General features: G+C 42.2%; 1 protein-coding gene across 1 annotated transcript in view; it reads right to left on the reverse strand.

Moving 5' to 3' along the window:
- Positions 1-21,039, reverse strand: part of DSCAM (DS cell adhesion molecule) — a 607,645-nt gene that overhangs the window by 218,146 nt on the left and 368,460 nt on the right. The window contains exon 11 of the mRNA XM_063083118.1: positions 7,865-8,038. Within this exon, the coding sequence (XP_062939188.1) occupies positions 7,865-8,038 (174 nt within the window). The remainder of the gene's footprint in view (positions 1-7,864; positions 8,039-21,039) is intronic.

Below are 21,039 nucleotides of genomic sequence, written 5' to 3' on the forward strand. Positions count from 1 at the left end.
CAGGTAACGTGGCAGGGCGAGTCTGCAGCCCAACTGTTGACCACAACATTATGTCACTTCCATTCATTTATGTCATACACACCTGGAGGCTGCAATAGAGTGTGGACATGAAGCAAGGTAATATGATATCAAAACCTAGTTTTCAATAAAACGTAGCCTCTGGCCTGATTTCTGGCTGCACACCCCTCCTCGGCCCCTTATAACCGTGTCTCTGAGCGCTCTGAGTTGTGCTACAGGAGAAACACAGCATGGAGTCTTTATTTCAGGCCACCCAAGGTATGATCTTCTAGAATAATAGTCCCTGACCTTCTTAGCATCATAAATTCCTGTGAGGATGTCATGAAGGATACAGTTTCCTCCCAGAAAAATGCATACATGTTTGCATACAATTTCAAAGGTTCCTCATGGGGTCGTCCATAGATTACAGGGCTCGTGAGTCAAGGTTTGGAAGCTTAATTGTGAAACTCTCAAAATTGCAGCGATAGAGGGAAAGCAGCATCCTGCTAGCTGGCTCAGGTGCATTTGAGCTATTTTGACAGTTTAAGGAACAACAAAAAAACGTAATTTAATAACGTTATGTTTTTAAACTTTACGTCCCCTTCCTCTGTGAGAGCAAAACAAAGGGAAAAACTCCTGCATCTCTTGTTCTTAAAGGGTAACCTGGAAAACACTGCATCGGTTATTAAAGTGCAGCTGCAGCTTTACCGTGGAGGCAGCCTGGCTGCTTCCTCCTCCCGGAAGTGTCCCAGAGCAACCCTGCACAGGGGAGGGAGGGAGGTTTCAAGTTAGATAACCAGGTGTTAGGGTAAAGATCTGCGGGCCTGGGGGCAATGCACGAGGGCAGGAAGTAACAGAAGTTAAATGAAATACCCGGTATAGATATGGAATCTTCTGGAAGGGAGGGCAATGGATTACTGTGTGCCAACTCCAACATTTCCACCCTGGCAATGGCAGGACTTACAACTGGCCTGAGGCCAAGTCACCTACAGAGCTCCATCCAGAAATAACCAAGACCCTGAGGACTGTCTGATCAGAGCTGAGCTCATGGTGCATGCACATGCATGTGCACACTCATATGCATGCACATACAGCACAGAGATCTGATGGGCACAGGGACCCACGGACCTGCCTGGTGGAGCATAAAGAGGGAGGCCACAGCACCAGAGGCTGGAGACTCATTAGATTCCAAGGGTAACTGACTCTCCAGGGAAGCACCTGCTCCTGTTTGATAAGCGATGCTCTTTTATGCTGCATGCGGGGATCAGAGAGGACCTATGCAGAGCGCCAACAAAAGAAGAGCTGCTGGTGCCCTGTGGGCTATGGGCTCACAGCGAAGTCAGTGTTGCTGGACACAGAAGGCATCAGAAAGCCTGCAGCAGAAGTCAGTAGCAGATGCAATTTTGGCATTAATACCAGCTTATCCACCTAAGAGATCCAGTAGATTTTAAAACTATGTTCTTAGCATAAAAATCCACATTTCTCAGACCCCAAATGGAACCTGGTATGGGGCATGAGGCCCATTCTGCAGGTGCAGCTTGGCTCTGCAGCCCTAATCGGCTGAGGTGAGGGGTGCAATGTCCTCACCAGAAGCCAGATTTGATCGAAAGCAGAGCACACTCCCTCTGTCTTTTCTGCCAAGGCTCCTAAGCATTACCGCATGTTTGATTCCCTATTCCTGGGGTGATATTTGGTAAAAGATAAACTACAACTGAGATGGCAGTGTAGACCTAGAAGCAGGAATACCAGCCAGGTTGAAAGGATTTGCACGTATTATCTTTTAGTCCCATTGATGCTTTCCATGACAATTCCATACTTTGCCCTCTTCTCTGCCCTCAGCCACCTCATGTTTGATTCCAAAGAAAGGTGTGTGTGTCTGGTGTGTATTTATGGTACAAATTCTTAATTTTTGGAGTGGTGGTTTTTGAGAGCAGTAAGAACACTTCCCAGATAGGAGACTTGGCTGGTGTATGGTTTCCAGGATTGCAGTGAGACTCCAACAGCAGGTCCTGTCAGTAGAGTTCGGGTCGTTAAAATGTGTTTAAAACCCAGCACCAGTCATCCTGGGAGTCCAGAGTTCCCATCTGAGCAGCCGTCTTAATTTTCTGGTGTTGCTCGATCAGGCAGCAAGTTCTCCCCTACTGAATTTAGAAATATCTGCAGCCCACTTATTTTTTTAAATGACTTACACAAAAGGAAGAATACTTAATATGTTTATTCAGGGCAATGCAATTTCCTTTCTATCCAATTTTTTTTTTTCAGTTTGAAATCCCCAAACACTTTATAGATGAGTCTTAAACAACCAGGGTTAGGAAGCAGACACTGGCCACCAGAGTTTCTAAAGCACAACTCCAGGGCTGACCTATGGATTGGCATTATATGGATAATGAAAATACCTCCCCACAGATCTTGGAAGTCCTGTTTCTTCCTGCTTTTTTCTATCCTACGGCTTTTTAATTTTCTTTTCCAGAACAATTTTCTGGAAAGGCCCCTGTGCACAGCACCATCAATGCACGTTTTCTCTTTCTCTCCAGCCAACAGAATCACTTCCTATCTGCATGTCTTGGAATACATATGTAGAGTGCTTTACATTTTAAAATGTATTTTCACATACGTTATTCTGTTTAATTTTTAAAATTAATTTATTTTTAATTGTACATATTTATGGGGTACAGTGTGTTATTTCAATACATGCATGTATTGTATAATGTATCATATAATGTATTGTATAATCAGGGTAGACAGCACATCTATCATCTAAACATTTATCATTTATTTGTGATGATTACATTCAAGAGCCTCTTCTCTAGCTATTTAGAAGTATACAATAAAATATCATTAGCTGTAGTCACCCTAGAACACCAGAACTTTGTACCCATTGACTAACCTGTTCCCTCCCCCTCTGCTCCCTTATCCTGCCAGCCTCTAGTAACCACTGTTCTATTCTCTACTTCTATGAAAACCACCTTTTTTTTCTTTTTTTTAGATTCCGCATATAACGGCTGTTATAAAAAAGACAGAAAACAACAAATCCTGGCAAGGATGTAGAGAGAAAGGTACTCTCATACACTGTTGTTAAGAAGGAAATTAATACAGCCATTATGGAAAACAGTATGGAGGTTCCTCAAAAAACAAAAAATAGAATTACCATATGATCCAGCAATCTTACTACTGGGTATAAATCCAAAGTAAATAAAAAAGGGACACCTGCACTCCCCTGTTCACTGCAGGACTATTCACAATAGCTGAGAGAGGGAATCAACCTAAATATTCATCGACGGATAAATGGATTTTTTAAAAAAAGTGGTATATATATACAATTAAATACCATTCTGCTATAAAAAAAGAATGAAATCCTGTCATTTGCAGTCACATGGATGGAGCTGGAGACCATCATGTTAAGTAAGCAGGCACAGAAAAGCAAATATCCCATTTAGTTTTCATAATAATCCTGTGAGGACGACATAATTCTTCCTATTTTACAGGTGAGAGGTAAAGGGATTTGCCCAGTGTCACGTAACTTAAAAGTGGTGGAAGCAGGATCAGAATCCAGGGCTTTGGGTTGCAATCCCAGAGCCTTTTCGCCATCTTATGGAGCGCCCCTGTTGATCGTTATCACATCCCACCTCTTCACCTCCGTGGGTCCCCACCTCCTGTGCTCTTTGGTGCATTTCGCTAACACTCACGTGGGAATACAAGATTCCCTTCATATCCCCCCAGTAGAATTTTCCTTTGGTTGCTGCTATTTAAAGGTTGTCAGAATAGTGGCTGCCACCTCAAACTAGACTTGTTACCATTTTCATGTAGTAGATATCAGCAATTTTGAGAAATTCTCTAATGTTTAAATGAGTATAGTCAACTGTTTGGGGAAAAAGGGAAGGTGTCTTTTAGCAATTCTATTCCATGTTTCTCCCTGTGGTCAGCTGGGCTGGGGAGGGAGGTGCCTGTTTGTTGCCATTCCTGTCCTGTTGCATTTGTATATATAGCTGTAGCTCATTGGTAGTGTTTTTTCTGTGTTTATGTAGCATGGTGTGTGTGTGTATGTGTGTGTGTGTGTGTGTGTGTACACGAGTGTGGGTACCTGTAATTGGTAGGACCACATTAAGAGATGACTGACAATAAAGGAGAATGAAATGATGGTTCTTTCTTTTCTTGCTGCTAGCTGGAAGGCATTTGGGTTTGGTGTGTACATGCTGTGTATGTACATGTGTGTGCCTGCAATGTTGTGCATGTGCACAGGTGTGTGTCTGCACTGTTATGTATGTGCACAGGTGCGTGTATAGGTGTGTGTCTGCAATGTTATGTATGTGCAGAAGTGTGTGCACAGGTGTGTATCTGCATTGTTATGTATGCGCACAGGTGTGTGTCTGCATTGTTATATATCCCACCTCTATTTTCTTTTCTTTTCTTTTTTTTTTTTTTTTGTCTTTTTCATGACCGGCACTCAGCCACTGAGTGCACCAGCCATTCCTATATAGGATCCGAACCCGCGGTGGGAGCGTCGCCGCGCTCCCAGCGCTGCACTCTCCCGAGTGCGCCATGGGCTCGGCCCCCACCTCTATTTTCTCTAGAAGTTAAAAGAAAATGGCTAGAAAACTGTGCTTGATTTATGCCCAGTTTACATCAGATAAGGAAGAGCCCCAAAGCCCTGTTGCTGCAGTTTCAGGTGTAATCAGATTTCCACTTGCACGGACCTAAACTCTGATTGGACAAAGGCTGATGGGCAGCTTGGCTCAGCGTGGCTCAGCAGAAGCAGCTGGGGTGGCTCTGCCCAGTCACACCAGAACCAATGCTGCCCGCTTCTGTTTCCTCCCTGTTTTCTTAGTAAAATAGCTACAGTATACACCAAGGGGTAGATTTCCCACTGCCATGTGCACAGCGTCAGTGTGTGCATTTTTACACATTTAATAGTCTGGTCAAACAAACACACAAAGCACAGCAGAATACATCCCCATGTTTCTTAGTTGTGGTTTTTTTTTTTTTTTTAAATGGTGTCATTTGAACAATAGGTGCATTTGCTCTATGTATTCATGTGTCTATACCTCCTTCTTAAATTATTTTATACTTTTCAGAATTTAAATATTATGATTGAAAAGGGTTAACAATAGCATATCCTTGAAGCTGAAATAGTTTATAAACCCACCAATGGATTATTAAGAACTGGTAAAATTAGCTTATTTAAATGCACCTCTCTACTGATAGTTTGTATGGTTTAAGGGAATCTAACATTTGATCAGCTCTAAGAATCATCTTTCTTTGGAGTATGCCCACTTCCAATGTTTCCCCTCTAATCTTCTCCATGCTCTGCACAACATTCACACTGAGAGTTACCTCTTGCCTTGGATCTTTTAATTTCTTATATCTGCTCTCTGCTCCCTCTCCCAGGAACACCACTAAATAACCTCAACAATGTTACCTTTTGAAATCCCTTGTGTCCTTAAAGACTGAACTCAGATGCCACAAGTTTCCATTCTGTAGTCTCTTAGTCAGCTCGGGCTGCTATAACAAATACCACAGACTGGGTGGCTTATCAACAACAGACATTTATATTTCACAGTTCTAGAGGCTGGAAGTCTGAGATCAGGGTGCCAGCATAGTTGGGTTCTGGGGAGGGCCCTCTTCCTGGCTGCAGATGGCTTGCCTTCTCCTCGCATCTGCATGTGGTGAAAAGAGGGCAAGAGAGCTCTCTGGGGTCCCTTTCATAAGGGCACAAATCCCATGCCTGAGGGCTCCACTCCAGTAACCTAACTACCCCCCCCCCAAAGGCCCCACCTCCTAACACCATCACATTTGGGGTTAGGATTCCAACATATAAACTTTGAGAGATACACACATTCAGTCTGCCTCATATAGTCACGGATTCCACAAACAAATGTAAATTGCACCCTTGTCTGTGGACATTGCTGTCCTGTGCTCTAACACTCGTGCATTCTGCTAAACAGGAGTTGTACATGTACACGCCCAATCACCCCAGGGAGAGGAAGCTCATGAAGGACTAAAAAGGTTCTCTTTTTAGTCCTCTCCTGATGCTTTGCTACTAGCACCTAGTACAAAGGTATGCAGAGAGGAGATGTGGGGAAAACCTTTAATTTATGCATTTCAAAAGCGAGCCAAGCCTCCTATCTTTGCATGTCTAGTGAATCTTGTACAAATCTCCAAATGTGCATAATGAATTGTAATGGGTTATTCATTTATTTGTACCCCCAATTGAAGGTAAACACCTTGAAATCAAATGCGTATCATTCATATTTGTACCATCAGTACATTACAAAATGCCTGGCATATAATAAATGTTTGAAAAAAATATTTTACTCATTCTTCAAGATTTTTTCCATGAAGTTTTCCTTAACCCGCTCAAACTGACTGTTCTGTCCTTGGAAAGTCACAGATATAGCACATAGTACTCTTCACCTTGCATTACAGTTAGTGGCCTCTGTCCTCTTCCTGTGATCTCTCCTTCCAAAACATAAGCTCATTCATTCCCTAGGATAAGATCCATGGTTGATTGTACTTACATCCTTCACAGGGCCTTGTATACATTAGGTTTTAAATATGTATTTATGGAACAGAAAAATGTTTTATAAATTTAGATTATAGTAAAACAACTGCAGAATGTATTCCTTTTGTTGGAGAAAGATGCACCAATGTTGATCAGTGTCAGCTCTTAGGTTACCTTAATGCTTCATCAATTTATAATTTTTTACAAATTACCATTTCAGCTTTAGATTTAAATGATACCATAATTTGTCTACAGATTCTTACAAATCAGTTTCTTCAGAGCATAGAATTTAGAAGTCAAAAATGATGTATTGGATACATGCAGAATATATTTTGAAACAATTCATTTCAAAACTGTAATGTTTCACAATATAAAAGTTTAGCAAATAGATAGTTTAGTATCTTCATTGTTCTATTGGGAATAACGGACTAACTAAAATAAATTCTTAATGAATTAGAATGGATATTACTCTTTTTGTAGCTAGCCTTTAAATATTACACACACATATACTATGCCCCACTGAAACTCACTTTTAAATACAACCCTCCTAATAAATAATATGGTAGAGGCCTTTTCAAACCATTAACAGTGGAATTAAAATTTAAATAAGAGGAAGTCTGAGCAAAACCTTGTAATCAAGAAGTAGTCATAGATTATCCAATAGAAAATTATATAAATGAACATAACCATTCACTGTAAACTAGATGCACAATTATTTGTCAATAAGAAGGACTTGGTAAAATTTGTTCCACTTTACAGGCTTCCTTAATGGTTCAGTTATCAAAGTATGACAGAATTTCACTATGAGGTGCCCTCTCCTGTGAATGGGGCCAACAGCGTGACCCTCAGCACAGAGCTACACCTTTCTGTCTCGTTGCAGTTGTTTGATCTTGGTAAGGAGCTTTCCAGTTGTTTGATTCTACAATGACCTCAAAAAGGAAATCTATGGATAAACCAGCTTGCAAATAATAAAATGCATAGAAATAGGCTACTGTAAAGAACACATCTGAGACCACGTATTGGGCATTTCCACAGTAAAATCCACAGGATAAAAATATAGCATTCAAGGCAGAGACTACTCCTCTGCTATGTTGCCAAGAGCCTGTACCATGACTGTGGGAACAGAACGGAGAAAAGGATGTGGCTCCGTGCCCCAGACACGAGCAGCCCTGACATGCTGTTGACAATTGGCTGAATTTTCACCATCCTCTTCAATTATATTTCTAGGACAGCAAAACTTTAAACCCCAGCTATAGCAAAGAGTGGGTCTTTTTCTGTTACATTTTTAAACAGATGTGTATGGAGACCATTGATAATCTAAGCCAACAAAGACCTAAGTAGGTAAAATGAAGCATTCTTCTTCCTTACTTTTAACCGTGAGGTACATGGACTTGCTGACGTCTGCGCCCACATCGTTGCTGACCTTGCAGAGATAGTAGCCGCTGTCTTCTTCCACAACGTGCTTGATCAACAACGACCCATTGCTGAGAACCTGGATTCGGCCATTCAGAGCAATTGGCTGGAACTGGGGAACCCCAGCACCTGGGATAGAATAAAGGAAAGGAAAATGATGCAAACATGCACAAGTATGAGCAGGCAGCGGGCTCACGTTCACCCAGGCCAGTGACGAGACAACACGGATGCCTGGCCGCGATCACGCAGGGCAGTCCCCAATACACCCAGTTTTTCTTTCTTTCCTCAACATTGGAATTTTTGTTTAGATAGAAACACATGTATTTAAAATGACAGTATTTTAGGCTCTGAGATAAAAACTAAGAGAGCTTACAGATAGTTTCTACATGAAAAGTCAAATTTGTTGAGTGTTAAGTAGCTGATAAATTATTCAAAGAAATCACAGTAGAACAATCATAGAAGTAGACATCGCTCATGGTACTAAATACATTCCTTGTGTTCCCAGGGACTTAATATGAATGTAAACAAGAGAGTGATCCAGACACATGGCATGTGAAGTCCTTGTTTGCTGTACATGCCCGAGGCTACAAAGTGAATACCAGTATTGCAGATTTCTCTTCTAAGTGTGGCTGTATTCTAGGATAGAAACACAGTGCCCTACTAATATCACTGAATATTATTTAAGTAAATAAGTCAGGACATTTCAATAGAAATTATTCAAAGTGAAACAAAAGGAGCAAAAGAGAGAAAAATACAGAATAGCTCATGCTAGAGACCTGAAATAATATCAAATATTCTAACATTGAGGAATCATCATCTTAGAAGAAGAAGAAAAGAGAGAAAGATGGGGTAAGAAGAAATAATATCTGAAAATAATAATAATATTGAAAATAATAATACCTGAAATAATATCTGAAACACAAATGACTTTATTACTACTGTCAATCCACTTGACATTTATAGAACTCTGTACTCAACAATAGCAGAATATATATTAGTTTCCAGTGCCCATGGCCTAGTCACTGCAATGCCCTGAATGTTTACATACCCCCCAAATTCCTGTGTTGGAATCCTAATGTACAATGGGATGGTATTAGGAGGTGGAGACTTTGGGAGCTGATTAAACCATGGGATTAGTGCCCATATAAAAGGTACCACAGAGCACTATTTCACTCTCTTTCTGCCATGTGAGGATACAAAGAGAAGATTATAGTCTTCAGCCTGCAGGAAGAGGGCCCTCAGTAGAACCTGACTGTAGTGGATTGAATTGTGTCTCCCCAAAACTCACCAAAGCTTGAATTGTGTCCCCCAAGTTTTACGTATTAGAAACTTAGCCCCCACTGTGATGGTTAAGAGGGTGATAAATCTTATTATGGTAACTGAAAGGTGGAGCCTTGAAAAGGTGAATGGATTGTAGGACCATGAGGTTAAAAATGGTGGTCAGAGGTGTGCTTCCAAGGGCTTTAAAAGAAAAGAAGTGAGAGGAGAGTCTGTCTCTCTTTCTTTCTCTGCTTCTACCATCTTGTAACATGAGACCCTGGGTCACTGTCACCACCACCAGATATGTTCCTTGGACTCTGGACTTCCCAGCCTCAGAAACTGTAAGCAATAAATTTTGTTTTCTTTATAAATTACCCAGTTCCGTGTATTTTGTTATAAGCAACAGAAATGGACTAATATACTGACCATGCTGGCACTGTGATCTTAGACTGTCAGCATCCAGAACTGTGAGAAATAAATATCTGATATTTAAGCCAGCCAGTCTATGATAATTTGTTATAGCAGCCTGAACAGACTAAGTTAGGCACCAAAAGAGACAATATTGTGGGCCGTGATACAAATTTCAATAAATATTATAAGAATAATACAAAATATGTTTTATTTACACAGCTCAATTAAAATTGAAATCCATAACAGAAATATATTTGGAAAAACCAAATATTTGATATAGAACAACATACTTCTAAGTAACTTATAGGTCAAAGAAGAAACCACTGGAGATAATAGAAAAAAATATTTTAAGTTGAGTAAAAATGAAAAATATCAAAATTTAATAAAATGCTGGTAGAGTTTGAGAAAGTTACAGGATTGTCCATGCTAACAACACAGATTTTTTCCTTTTCTCAAAGAATTTCCACCAGAAAAATACTTGTAATAGTTGAAACATTTACATGAAACAATCACAACATGAACTTTAACTACATTGCTAAGCTATCTCAATCAAATACAGAAAAGGATGATCTGTTAATTCTTATCTAGACCAAGATAAGCCTCTTTATTACTAAAATGACCTAATGAAGACAGAAATAAAGTATTAGGTGCATTTGAAAAACACTAAATCTTTTTTCATCAGAAAAATGAACCTAAGTTGAATGGTTACAGCACCTATTGATCTGATCATGCTTGCTAAACAGAATAATAGTGGACACACTGCCAACCAATGCATCAGCCTTGAGGACTACAGCTCCAAGGGCCAGCACTTGTTTAATTTGAAGGAAGAAGACTTCACCATGGTTTGTTGGAATTACCAGGTCGTCTACTTTAGATCCATCATTATTCTAAAGAGTAAAATTTAGCCCAGTGCATCAACATGCAAAATCCTGTAATCTTCTTAGCTCAAGATAAGCACTTTGGGTAATTAACTAGAACACATAATATAGCAACCAACAGCCATTAATTATAAAGCTGTCAATTTTCTGTGGCTAGCTAGGGTCAAGTGGGGATAATTTTAATGCTCCATTACATTAAAATCAAATGTTAAAGCATTATATAAGGCATAGACTGAAATACTGGTTGTGTTAATACTGGGTGACCTTTTTAATTTATTGAAAAGATATGCTGAGCTGTGTTCCCAGGGACTGGAGGTATGGGGATAGTGGGAAAAGAAGAGCTGAGATCACCAAGTGAGCCCACTTTGAAAGCAGCAGCAAATAAGGCCATTGTTTCATCTTTTCTTTCACTCTTAAGTCTTTGCTGGTCTATAGAGAGGGCACTTGGCTAAGGGTCAAAGGAGCTGGGTTCTAATACCCTCTGAAACTCACTAACTGTACCTTTGAGCAAGTGGTGTATTCTCTCTGCTTCCTTAACTTCATCATACATGAAATGTGGGGAATAATCCATCCATATATGATATAGGATTGTTGTTCAAATCAAGGGAAACAAGACTGTATGAATGTGAGTGGAAACGCCCACATGTAAAGACCAGAAGAAGCTGGCCAGTGAGCACATTCAGAGAGCCCCTAGCAAGGTGGAAGAAGGTTGATGTGGAGTTTAACAGACAAGTGGAAAGGACACCTCTTTAAGCTCCCTGGTTGCATCCAAGTGAATGGTAATGCTGTAAGCTATTCTTTCTTTTCACCAAGGATCAGAAACACAATCCCTTTCATCCTTATGGAGCGAGGTTTGCTTTCCTGGAGAATGAGTCTGTTTTTCCTCTCAGGAGAGGGTTTTCTTCTTTGAGAACAATTGGGGGGTTTCAGGGGGTAAGTAGGTACAAGGACAGAGGTGGAGATGTGAAGAGAAGAAGACAATTACAGCAACAGCAGGTGCACGTGACAAAGGTTGTGTGGCTTGCTCAGTGAAGGGGTGCCGAGGGGGTCTGGGTGTCCTGTTACAGAGGAGAGCCCAGAAGTGGGCAGAGGCCCAGTCCTGAGACATGGTCTGAGTGCTGTTCCCAAGCCCACAGGAAGAAGCTTCCATCACCGGACAATTTGTGCATGTGATGTGTTCTCTATACATTTGTGTCAGATGCTGTCTGTGGATCCTTAGCACTACCCCTTTACTCTAAACTCTTCCCTAAATTGAAAGGACTGGAAGCCTGAAAACTATATTTCTCGGCTTCTTTTTCACGGAATTCTGGTTTATGTTTTACCAGTGAGAGGCCCTTGAAAACAATTTGGAAGGTGCAAAAAAGAATCATTATTCTCCTTTAGAAGCAGCAAATTGATACACGGGCAGACACCAAACATCAGACTTATTAGCTGCCTTTGGGAGAACTTTAACAAATTACTGCTTTGATGCTACAGGCAGTTCTCACCACTGACGGGAGAGCCTTCTCATGGTTTCTCCATTTCTCAGGTACTGGAAAGGCAACTGGGTTTGTCTCATCCTTCCAAAAATTCTACATGCATCTAATTCCTTGTATTAAAGCCCTTCTTGATAAAACACTAAACCCTAACTGAGAGCATCCAAGCTACTTCTTTGGTAAGTCTGCACATATATGTTCACTGTGCAATTCAGTTATTGCCACTTAATTCCTTTATTTCTGTGTTGAAGAATGTTATCCAATGAAACACCGAAGCTTTGTGGACTAGATTAGTGCCGGCTTGGCTCAGCAGTTGTTATAACTGGTAGTCCACCAGTTTAGCCTGTCAGTATCATGACTACAATTCTGTACCTAATATCCAAGAATATCTTTTTAACCCCAAGGTAAAACAATGGCCCTTCACTGACTTCCCTGAAAAATGAACTGTAAACAGACCGTAATTCAGCTCTTGCCAATGGGACGTGTGACCTTGTGATACCAGAGGCAGTGAGGTGGCTCAATCATGCTATGCCCATGGCTTTGCTGCAGGACTGTGAGGAGCCCCTGCAGCTGTGTCCCCCACCCAAGGTCTCCAGCCACCACTTCCCTGGAACAAGAGCTTCCCTAATATTTGCCCTCAGTGTGACTGACTCCACCCACAAGAAGACAGCTAGAAAGTTCCTGTGGAGAGAGATGAGAAAGATGGAAGATGGAGGAGTGGAGAGGGACAAACAAAGGGAGGGCAAGCTGGGCCCTGGGTTTACTGTCCTGGTGATTCCATCAGTGCTTGGGCAGCTGCAGTGTCCTGGGGTGAGGAGCCTACAGTGGTCTTACAGTGGTTCCCAGGGCCACTGAGACTCTGCTTGTGTTAGCACAGGGGAAGGCAGAAAGTTTCACCTTCGGTAAGTTCTTTTCTACCATCTGTTGGACACTTACCTTCTCTGTTCTGCTTATAACCTTTTCCCAAGAACTCATTATTGCTTAGTGAGGCCCACTGTCGCTACTTGAGGCCCATTGTCCCTACTTGGGTAGCACAAGCAGAGCTGCTTCTGTCGTACACAAGGGACCCACACTGGACTCTGAAGTTGGGTTTATTTTTTCCATGTACACCATAGGGAGATGTTTTCTTCTCCTCTTTGGGTCTTTTGAGCATTCTCTCTGTATTAATTCAGGATTCACATCTTATTACATAATTGAGCCCTTGGGGGTGGGGCATGGGACACTGGACAATACCTGAGTTCTGATAGTCTGGATCAGACTGACAGGTGAGGCCATAGCAGGTGTTGCTAGGAAGACCTAAGGGGGTCACTGCCATCTCAGTAAATCCACAGCAGGGAAGAGGTCTAACAACACAGAGAGCAGGACAAATGGTGAGTCTCAGAGCCGGCACCACTAAATCTCTGAGTGGGGAGGAGATAGGGAGACAGGCAGGCAGGGAGGGGGGATGGTGTCGGGCAGCAGCCTCCATCCATTCGGTTGTGGATGTGAAGGAGATGCTTGTTCTGAGTGTAAGTGATGGTGAAGGTAAACAAAGGAGGCCAAATGCCTTGGACTCTGAGTTCTAAGGACATTCAGCCCATGGTTGGAGTCAGGTCAAGGCAAGGATATAGTGAACAGGATTAAGGGACGAGAACTTGGGGAGGAGCTGTGGAGGACTAGAGAACCACAGATTATCCTGACTGGGCCATGTGAACCTACTCCCCACTGAGTTTTTTCAGTAGGAAATGTCCTGCTTCCCTGGAGGGAAAACAAAAAGCTGAATGTAAGGGACATTTGTCTCTTGATTGTTTCCCCTCTCCAGATGTAGCTTTTGAATGGTGATCTGCACTGTGATCCATCTCTTGACTGCTGAAGAAGGGATAGCCTCAGTCATCTCAGCACAGAGGTCTGAAAGTAGTGTTGGCAGAAAACGTGTCCTAGAATTAACCTGTTCAAAGGATTTGGGCTTGTCCCCTTCCACATATTTTTCATGGTATTTGGAGACATAGGTTTTGAGGGCTATGAAGGGTCCCAGTGATGTCACCTTCACCTTGGGAGAGAAGGTGTGGGCAGGACCAAGGTGGGGCATTCCAGGGCAAGCCCCTGAAGTAGCAGGGGACACCAGAGAGGGTCGCTGAGCAGCGTGACCAGGTGTACAGAGCACAGCATTTGTCTCCCAGTCTGGAATTGAGCACCTTGCATGGAAACATACAGATAACTGTTGTAAGTGTTCAGTTTTACTGCTATGAATTTCTCAACCAAAGAATCAAGTCCCTGTTGGCCTCTGTAAAGATCTATGACCAGCAGGGAGAATTTCTGCAGGTGGACTGACACCAAGCAGAAGAGGACATTTCTGGGGCCCTGGGGGTAAGGGACAGTCAGATCCCCTGGTAGATTACACTTGTAAAGGGCAGAAGAAATGACAACCTCCAGCAGCTTGTCAGGGGACAGTAGGCAAAGACTGAGCAAAAGCAAAACTCTTTCTGTAGCAAATAGTGATGGAGTCTCTGGAACCTCTAAGGAAAACTATGATCTCCTGTGAATGTGGTACAGCTCAGAGAAGAAGGATACAGGAAAGTGGCAGGGAGAAAGGAAATCTAGAGAGAAGCAGTCAAGATGAAGAGGACCACATACAGAAGCCTCTGTATGCACAGAGTGGAGAAAATAGGAACTCCCCTGGTGTATACTGGATGCCTCCCCAACCTCATTGAAGCTTAAATCCCCACTGTACCTGTTGAGGGTGGGAAATCCCATTATGGTAATTGAAAGGTGGGGCCTTGAAGAGGTGATTAGACCATGCTATAGTGAACAGATTAATAATGGTGGTCGGGGCATGGTTCTGAGGGCTTTAAAAGGACAGCACATGAGAGTCTCTCTCTCTCTTGCTTCTTCTCACCATGTGATCTTGTACTTGCTGCTGGCTGCCATTTACTGCCATGAGCAGAGGCAGCCCAAGGCCTGCACCAGATGCAGCTGTTCCAGAATTGTGAGCCAAGTAAATTTTGTTTTCTTATAAATTACCTAGTTCCAGGTTAATGGTGTTCGGATGTGCTGTCCCCTCCAAAACTCATGTGGAAATTTGATCTCCAATGTGGCAGTGTTGGAAACTGATTGAGTCATGGGGGCGGATCCCTCATGAATGGATTAATGTTCTCCCTGGGGGAGGGGGGATTAATGAGTGAGTTCTCGCTCTATTAGTTCCCGTGAGAGCTCGTTGCTTAAAGAGACCCTGGCACCTTCTCTCTCTCTCTCTTGCTTCCTCTCGCCATGTGATCTGCTTGTACCTGCTGGCTGTCTGCCACTTTCCACCATGAGTAGAAGCAGTCTGAGGCCCATGCCAGATGCAACTGTCCCAGAATTGTAAGCCAAATAAACCTTTTTTCCTCATAAATTATCCAGTCTCAGGTATTTCTGTTATAGCAACACAAAATGGACTAAAACACAGGTATTTTGTTATAAGCAGCAGGAATGGACTAATATAAAAAACTGGTACCAGAGAAGTGGGAGCTTATAACAAATACTTGAAAATGTGAAAACAGCTTTGGAACTGGGTGTTGAGGAACAACTGGAAGAATTTGAAGGAGCAGGCTAGAAAAAGCCTAGCTGCTGGTGAAAGTTTGGAAGACAAGAAAACCAGGGGAAGTTTGGAGCTTCCTAAAGACTGGTTAAATGGTGGTGAGCAGAATGATGACAGAAATATGGACAGTAAAGGCCATACTCAAGAGATCTCAGTTGTAAATGAGAAGGGACTTATTGGAAACTGGAGCAAAGATCACCCTTGCTACAAACTGGCAAGGAACTTTGCTGCATTCTCTTCACGCCCCAAAGTATTATGGAATGTGGAACTTAAAGGTGCTGAACCAGGATATTTGGCAGAAAAAATTTCTAAGCAGCAAAGCATTAAGGAAGCTGCATGGCTGCTTGCAACAGCCTATGCTGAGTTATGGAGGCAAAGACATGAGATAAAGTCAGAATGTATAATTAAAATTTGCAGCCTGGTCATGTGGTATAGAAGCAGAGAGCATTTTTAGCTGAAAAATGCAATGGTGCTAAGAAGATTAGTACAAAAGAAAAGGATTATCAAGCGAAGGGGGGAAAGGCCCTGAAGGCATTGCAGAAGCCTTTGGGGTCAACCCTTCCATTTCAGGCCCAGAGTCCTAGGGAGACAAAATGGTCTTGGGGAATAGGCCAGAGGTGCCCTCCATGGGTTCACTGCCCAGGGCCACCTTGGGATGTTGCTTCCTGTGCCAGCACCCCAGCAGCTTTGGCTGCTCCAGCTGTGGCTAATTGGCCCCAGGAATGTCTGGACCTGCAGCTTTGAAAACACCAAGCCAGAAACCTCAGTTGAGTCCATGTGGTGTTAGGTCTGCAGGTTCACAGAAAGCCAGAGCCCATTTTCTTAACTGATTTCTACTTCTTCTCTTAGATTTCTACTTTACTTCTTTTTCTAAAAGAAAGTCTACATGTAATGAAGCTTTGTGTATAAACAATAGGATTTCAAACTTGAAGATAGAGGCACAAACCTGCATCTTTCTTTTCCTCCTGGGAACCAAATAAAAGCAAATGGAGAAAAAAGACTAGAAAACAGAAATCTATTTTTTGTGAAATTAGGAAATAGCTAAAATCCAAACTTCTATGAAGGTAAATCAGCAATTAACAATTTGGATAGAGCAGAGCTACACAGAGAAAAACAAGGAGAGGTGAATGGGCCATGGCTATGAGTCTCAGGGGCACCAGCACAGTGGGTTGCATCTGCAGGAGAACCTCCATCAACAGCAAAGTGTGCATAGGTGGGTGTGGGCAGGGGCTCCCCTGGGCCCAGGTGGGTTTTAGAGTCAGAGAAGTAGGGTTATGCTAGGAATTAGATATCTGCACAAAGCAATATCTTCCTGGGGACATGGATTTTCTTCAAATAAAAATATTCATAAGGAAGCCAGGATCTAGCAAAGATACTCTAAGAAAAATGGAAGAAACAAAGAAAAAAAAAAAAATCAGGTAATGAAACTTTGCCATGATTTAGATAAAAACTGTAAATAAAATAGTCACTTATCTCAGAGCTCAAGAAAGAGTGAAATATGAGGTAGCAGAGCTGGAGAAAGAATGGGAAAAAATAAAGTCATGGAAATAAAGGCAAGATTGGAGGGAGCACAAAGGGGAACAGACTTAATTGGGGAAAAAGACGTGGAGAATAGAAACAAAAACACGTCAAACATGTTAAAATCAGATAAATGAGCTAAAAAGCAGAGAGAAGATGACTGCTATAGAAGGTAGGGGATGATTCTTTTTATTATTTTATTTTATTTTTTGTGATGATTCTAAGACACTGTAACTGGAGACCATAAAGAAGAAAATGAAAAGTGTGAAAGAGGATGAATATTTAGAGATTCAACTCATGAAAACTTTTGTAGAAATAAAAGATGATTTAACTCTGCAAATTAAACAGGCACCCCACATCTATGGAAAAAATGACCCTAAATGAACACCACCAAAGGACAGGCTATACATATACCAGACTTCAAAGTCTGCTCTTCAGCGCGTACAGGTTGAAAGATTAAGTCCCTTCTGAAGGGAACTCAGATGGCCTCTGTTCCCTCCCAGAAAAGCTCCCTACAGCTAAATGGCCCTTTACATGTAAAAAGGAGTTCGACATACCACTGTGCATGGGGAAGAGCTTGCACTGTTCTGCACTGAAAAAACTACGGCCAAAGGACTAGTGGTAAGCGCACCATCAACCTAACACGGCAGAGGCCAAAACTAAAGTTGGGCATATGGTGGCAGAACAGAGTGTGGAAGGTGTGAGCCCTGACAGTGCAGAAAGTATCTATCAAAAAAAAGGACAACTGGAAATAGATAGTTTTGTCCACAGGAAGAGAGGCCCAAGCTCCCGATCTTATTCTCAGCCCCCACTCTGTGCTGCCAGTGACCCCATGTTGGTAAAAGGCGTCTCCACTCTCCCCACTGCTCAGGGCAAAGACCCTGGTGCCAAAGACCCTGGTGCGGTCTTTGGTCTTTGCCTTCTACCTTGCTCTGACAGCCACATCCAGTCCATCAGCCAGTGAGATTCAGAACCCAACTGCTCATCCCTCCTCCACAGCTGTCACCTGGTACTGGCCACATCACAGCAAAGACCCCCTAACTTGTCTCCAGCTATAGTTCTTGCCCTGTACACAGGCTACTTTCAACATAGAGGTGCCAAAGTGACCCTTTTAAAGCACTGGGCAGATCACTCCACCTCTCCTGGATTACTCCAGTAGTCTCCTGACTTTGGGCCTTAGGGCGGCCACAGCAGAAGTCAACTCTTGCAAGGCCACATCTTTACAGTGATTGATGAAGCCCCACATGGGAGTTTGGCCTCCTGGGGCCCATGGGACCACCTTTCACTCACTCTGCCTCAGCCACAGTGTCCTCCTTGGTATTACTGGAACATTACAGGCTTTATCCGTCCCCCCAGCCCCTTTGGGCACCATGGTCCCTTTACCTTCAGCTCTCACTCTCACAGAATACACACAGGGCTAGTCTCATTTCTTTCAAGTCTTTGCTAAGACATTACCTACTGCTGAGGTCCTTTCTGAAAACACTGTTTTAATTGCAAACTGCTCCCCACTCTCATACCCCCTCCCTCTCAGACATGCTTTCCTGTTCCGACTCTTGTCCCTGGATGTCTGCATGACCAGCGTTTCCCTGGAGGTCAGGGGATATGAACAGAGAATCAGCTGGAGAGAGCAAAAGATGCCCAGGGCAGGCCATGGCAGGTGCATGATCTACTCTCCTGCATCAACAGCCTCTCTTTGCTCCTCGGCAGCCAGCAGAGGTTGGACCTGTCCCAGGACAGCAATGGGAACAGTTTTTCCTCCATTATAAATGACAATGTGTGGAAGAACGGTGCTTAGTGTGGACCTCTGGGAGCACAGGTAAAGCCCACCACAGCATAAAGCCCTGATTTTTTTTTTTTTTTTGTCTTTTTCGTGACCGGCACTCAGCCAGTGAGTGCACCGGCCATTCCTATATAGGATCCGAACCCGGGGCGGGAGCGTCACTGCGCTCTCAGTGCCACACTCTCCCGAGTGCGCCACGGGCTCGGCCCTAAAGCCCTGATTTTTAAAAATCTCTTTTAGACAAGAGATCTCACTTTTTCATATAAAAGAAAAAAATCAGGAGACAGAATTGAATGTCTTAGACTTTGTGTATCCAGACCCAAGGTCAAAAATGTAATAACATTATTTTTCAGAAAAGATTGTTTCATTTCTGCAATAGCTACCCTTAAACCAACACAATTTACTCTGGAATTCTGCCGCCCTGAGATAAAATTGCTGTATCTCTCAGAAAACAACCTGAGTCTGTTGTCTGCATCCCTTCCATCACATATAAAGGAGCTGCTCTTAGGCTCTTTGTGGCTATTTTGATTATAGGAAACATGTTCCATAAACAAGACTAAACTTTTCTTAAGAAACATATTTATTACTTGCATAATTAAAATAATAATATACAATGTCAGTCTATCAGATTAGAAAATGTTTCAAAAACAAGCATAATATCCAGAATTATTTTAACTATAAGAAACGGGCATGAGTGCGAACTGAGAGAGGATGTGTAAATGGACAAAATGCTGGCAAATCATCAGTGCACATTGAAAGATATAGAAGTGGTTTACTCTTTGAGCCAGCAAGTCTACTTACAGAAATTTATTCCTAGGGAAAAGTGAACACATATACAAGTGTCACTGTGATAGAAGTCTTCTGACATTTTTCTAAGAGTAAAAAAGAGGACAGAAACCAAAACACAACATCCAACAACAGTGTTGGGACACTTAGTGGCCAGGTCTCCACCCGCCCCTCTTAGTGGAACAGCGTAGTCACGAGGGCAGTGTGCTTAGCTGCGACACAGCTCACAGACCCCCTTACAGCTCGGGGGCTCTGGCCAGTGAGCCAGGGAGATGTTAGCAGAATCGATGTGTGACACACTTCTGGAAAAGTCCTTAAAGGGAGCTGACTCCGGTGGGAGAGGCGGCCTCTCTCTTTGCTCTTCTTCCTGCATAGAAATGTGAAAGCTGCCACTGGAGCTCAATGCCATCTCTTGAGGATGAGAGCCACTTGCTGTGAGTGTCAGAACACAAGGACACTTACTCTGTTTTATGGAATGAGGTGTTGCCTGATTCTAGAATCAAGATAAAGCAGTTGAGATCATGGGGGAAAAAGAAAAAGAGTGCAGAACTCTTCTTAAGACAGAAGAAGTTTTGGCCTCTGACAAGTTAGGAGAACCAACCAACTAGTCCTGGAGTATAGATGCCCACACTCCTCTTATGAGAAAGAGGAAACCCTCATGAGTTTAAGTCACTGAACTCAGTTTCTACTAAGGCAATAGACAGTTAAATGTACTTATTGATGCATTAATATAAACTCTATACTGACATGAAAAAGTCATATTAAACACCCATATTTATTGATGTGGAAAGACATTCTTAGTGTATTGTTAACTGAAGAGAGAAGATTATTAGACAGGAAGAATCATATAATCAAAAATTTTTAAAATTTGTGTGTGTATCTACCGGGATATAACTGTATGAAGACAGGCCTGAAAGGCTACACAAAAATTGTTCACAGTAGGTATCTTTGATTATCATTGAGTGATGTTATTAGAGAGAATTTAACTTTCTAAAAATTTGTTTTTGCAATTTCTATTATTTTGTCTTCAGTGACTTGATATTGCATATGAGATTTAAAGATTAAAAAGCTACTATAACTTAATTTACAAACCAGTGATGGGGAGGGATAAAATGTCTGTAAGATCCATGACAAAGAGTTATTCAATCTATGTAAAACACTGTTGCCAATAAAGAGGAAATGAAGGTAAGTATGCAAGTAACATGAATAAGAAATTCCCAAAAGGAGAATAGAAATGTCAGTAAACACAGGATAATTCATTTTAAACATCACTAATAATCTAAATATGCAAATTAAAATGGAAAGGCATTTTCACCCATCAGATGGTAAAAATTAAAGAAGAAGAAAAAGGTTCTATTGAGTTGGTGAGCAGGGAGCAACACACACACACTCTCTCTGTGCTGGGGCCAAAGGACTCTTGGCCAGTACAGACCAACTGCTACTTTACTTCTAGAAATTTCCCTCAA

The sequence above is a fragment of the Cynocephalus volans genome, chromosome 1 (assembly GCF_027409185.1).
Source record: "Cynocephalus volans isolate mCynVol1 chromosome 1, mCynVol1.pri, whole genome shotgun sequence".
Classification (NCBI taxonomy): Eukaryota; Metazoa; Chordata; class Mammalia; order Dermoptera; family Cynocephalidae; genus Cynocephalus; species Cynocephalus volans.